Here is a 3,343-nt window from a genome sequence, read left to right as displayed (position 1 = left end):
CCGGGCCGGGGGCTGCGGGGCGGCCCCGCGCGAGTCCCCGTGGCGCCGGGTGGGGGGCGCTGCCTGGGGGAGAGCCTGCGCCGTGCCTGCCGAGCTATATGTAACACGGGCAGATAGCCGTGACCGCCATTCAGGAGTTCTAAACGAGCTCAACGCGAGCACAGGCTCAGCCTAGGGATGCTCTGCGGGAAAGAACTGCAGCTGCGGACGGCGTTTGGCGCACAGCCCGCCGCCTGCAGAGAAGGCCGTGGGAGGCCCGTGCTTTTCCTCAGGGGCTTGGTGGCGTCATGGCCGTCATAACGCGGGACACGAGTGGCTGAATTCCACCGGTCAGAGGAGCAGTTCAGGTGTGGTTGCCAGGCGGTGCAGGAGCCCAATCCACATGCCAGGTGGTGGTTGTGAGGAAAAGTGGCTGTTATGCAGGAAGTACCTTCTGAGCCCATTTGTTGCAAGGCCAGTCAACCCTGGCCATCGTCATAAAAACTCTGACCTTTCACTTAGCTGAATCTAAAGAGCTCAGTGTGAGCTACTAGAGAAACAGTTAGGGTATTATGTGGTTTCACAGATGTACTTTGTGCAAATCTGTGGGTTTCAGGCTTAAAAGTCTGGTAGAGGCACATCTGTCAAAACATATTGTAGTGCTTTAGGATACGTTAATTTTCATATGTGAACAAAGAAGATATTTTTGAACCTGTTCCTCTCTTCTGTAGAGAACAACAAAAAGCTAGAGTCGTGCCAATGAGAGAGGATACAGGTCTAATCGCTACCTTCAGACTACTGGGATGTGTTTCATTCCAGTTTTCCTCTCTGTTCTCTGGTTAAAAGAATGACAGTCTTACCTTCCATGCTTTGTTTGCTTTCAGGGGTCAGACAGAATGTCTCCAGTGAACCAGCCAAAGGACAAGAAACGTGAGAGGGCATGTCAGCATTGGCCAGAAGAGGCAAAATCAGCTGGGAAGAGGAAGCGGGACTATGGGGAACGAGGGAATGAGAAACAAGAAAAGAGGTTGTTTGTGAGAAAAACATCTAAACCATCAGGGAAAATCGGTAACATTTCCTCAGATCCTTACTCTTTCTCCCTACCAGATTTACTGCAAATGACAGGCATTGACTAGTTGAGGAGGGAGAATGCCAAGAAGCATGTTCAGACATGAGTGTTCAGATGGGGTTAGATGTTGAACTAATAGGTAGACTTGTATTGGGGTAGTACATTCTCCAAGTTTCTGTCTAGTGAGTGTGTGTGCGTGCATGAATGTTTTAAGTTTTGAGACTCCATACCCCTTGGTAAAAGCCTGAAGCACTGAAGATGCTGTTACAGCTCATTTGAGGGTGGTTAAGTTTTGTGGAATTCCTGTATTACCAGATCTCTGCTTTAGTGTAGGACAGACCAATCTTGTAATACATTGTTTCTCTATGCAATTCAGAATGCAGTTAGTAGTCCTAAGGTTGGTGTCCTACAGCATCCAGTCTGAACAGGTATTTGCACCCCATTCTTTCCGTGTTCTAACTTTTACTACAGTAACTAGGAATTCTTTCTACCTCTGTTCAGACTAGAATGGACAGAATTTCCTCTAATTACTTCTCATGGCATTTTTTTCCTTTAGTGTCTAACTTAGGTAAAAAGAAAATCTCAAAAGATTTTTGATGTAATGTGGACTTGTCATTAATTTCTAATATACTGGAACGTTTAATGCTTTGCATTATCAAGGAAATTGTCTAGACTTTACCTACAGCAACTTCATAGAATAATTTAGGTTTGAAAAGACCTTTAAGATTGTAGAGTTCAAGTGTTAACCCAGCACTGCGAAGTCCACTGCTAAACCACATCTACACATCTTTTAAATATCTTTAGGGATGGGGACTCATCCACTTCCCTGGGCAGCCTGTTCCAATGCTTGACAACTCTTTCAGTGAAGAAATTTTTTATAATAGCCAATCTAAACCTCTCCTGGTGCAAGTAGAGACCCTCTCCTCCTTCCTATCACTTGTTACTTGGGAGAAGAGACCAACCCCCCTCTCCCTACAGCCTCCTTTCAGGTAGTTGTAGAGAGCAACATGGTCTCTCCTCAGCCTCCTTTTCTCAGATAAAACCTTAAATTCTATCAGTGGTTTAGGAGATCACTAGGGTTATTGCCTTGTGTGGAGATACTATGAGTTTTCTGTACAATTCTGGCTTAAGTATCCAGAAATTACTGAAGTGTTTTTCAACAGCCAAAGATACAGGAGTTCTATGATTTTGCACATTTCTGTTGTGTGGTCTGTAAGTCCAAACTTGGAGGAGTTAGCAGGGTGAACAGTGACTGTAGAGGCAAAATGTTCTGTTTGAAAGGAGTTTTGTGTATAATTGTAGATAGTTGAAACACCTTCTGTAGTTAACTTAGCTACATTATTTTATTGTAACTTCAGGGCCTCTTTTTCATATTTGGTAAGCATCTACCAATTTTGTAAGATACTTCAGAAAAATGAGGCTTATCATATTTTTCCCTTAATCCTTTCTTAAAAAGGTGAAGACCTTTGTATTTGAGCTTTTCCACTCTGTGTTCCAGTTTGTATGTGTTTGGAAAATTTTTTTTTTCTCCTGATCCAGATAGAACAGTTTCCATTTCTTACAATTAAACCACCTTTTAAAAGGTTTATTTCAGCTGATTCCAAAAAGGCCAGAAGCTTTGTTTCTAATAGATTATCCTTCATTGTAAAATGGAATCTGAAAAAACCCCTCAATTTCTGTTTCCTCTGAAGAAGGAACTGTGGATACTAATTCTTCAGTGAAAAAAAAGGAATTAGAATAGAAATACTTTTGTACCTATTTCAACAGGTGTGACAAGTATTTGCACTATGTTGGCATGTGAACAAAGAAGTGTGCATTTCTCCAGCATTGCATTAAAGAAAGATTTAATTTAGGTTCTAATCCAATAGAATGATCCATGTGTTTCAGTCTTCTGTTTGTGGGGGTTTTTTTAAATAGATGTCCTTAAATGAATATAGCATTTATGTTTCTTAAGAAATGCATTTGACATTTATATCCCCTGGGGTGTTACAAACCATTGGTGTGGGGACTGAACAGATCTAGTTTTAACGTAAAGGTCCCTGAAGATAAAAACTTGGAACATGAACAAAATGTAGAAACGAGCTGTGCTCTCAGCAAAAATCACTCCAAACAGAAAGGTTTTCAGGCCATGAGGTGTCAGCAAGTCTATTATCAAAAACAAAACTCACAGCACTGTGGGCAGACTGTATGGGCTACAGCATGAGCAGACAGAAAATTCTGATTCACAGGCAGGCATTTCAGGAACTGTGCGGGAGCTCATCTTGCCATACTTGGGAAATTTTCAGGTGTTCCTGC

At 42.4% G+C, this 3,343-nt stretch overlaps 1 protein-coding gene across 3 annotated transcripts in view; it reads left to right on the top strand.

Annotated features, from left to right (window-relative positions):
* The window catches only part of DDB2 (damage specific DNA binding protein 2), a 14,323-nt gene that overhangs the window by 591 nt on the left and 10,389 nt on the right, over positions 1-3,343 (top strand). For all 3 annotated transcript variants that reach the window (XM_008639431.2, XM_017741742.1, XM_017741743.1), the window contains exon 2: positions 864-1,047. In XM_008639431.2, coding sequence (XP_008637653.2) covers positions 864-1,047 — 184 coding nt within the window. The remainder of the gene's footprint in view (positions 1-863; positions 1,048-3,343) is intronic.

Source organism: Corvus brachyrhynchos, unplaced genomic scaffold (assembly GCF_000691975.1).
Source record: "Corvus brachyrhynchos isolate BGI_N302 unplaced genomic scaffold, ASM69197v1 scaffold115, whole genome shotgun sequence".
NCBI lineage: Eukaryota > Metazoa > Chordata > Aves > Passeriformes > Corvidae > Corvus > Corvus brachyrhynchos.
The sequence above is the reverse complement of the archived record's forward strand: the minus strand, read 5'-3'. Positions and strand labels throughout refer to the sequence as shown.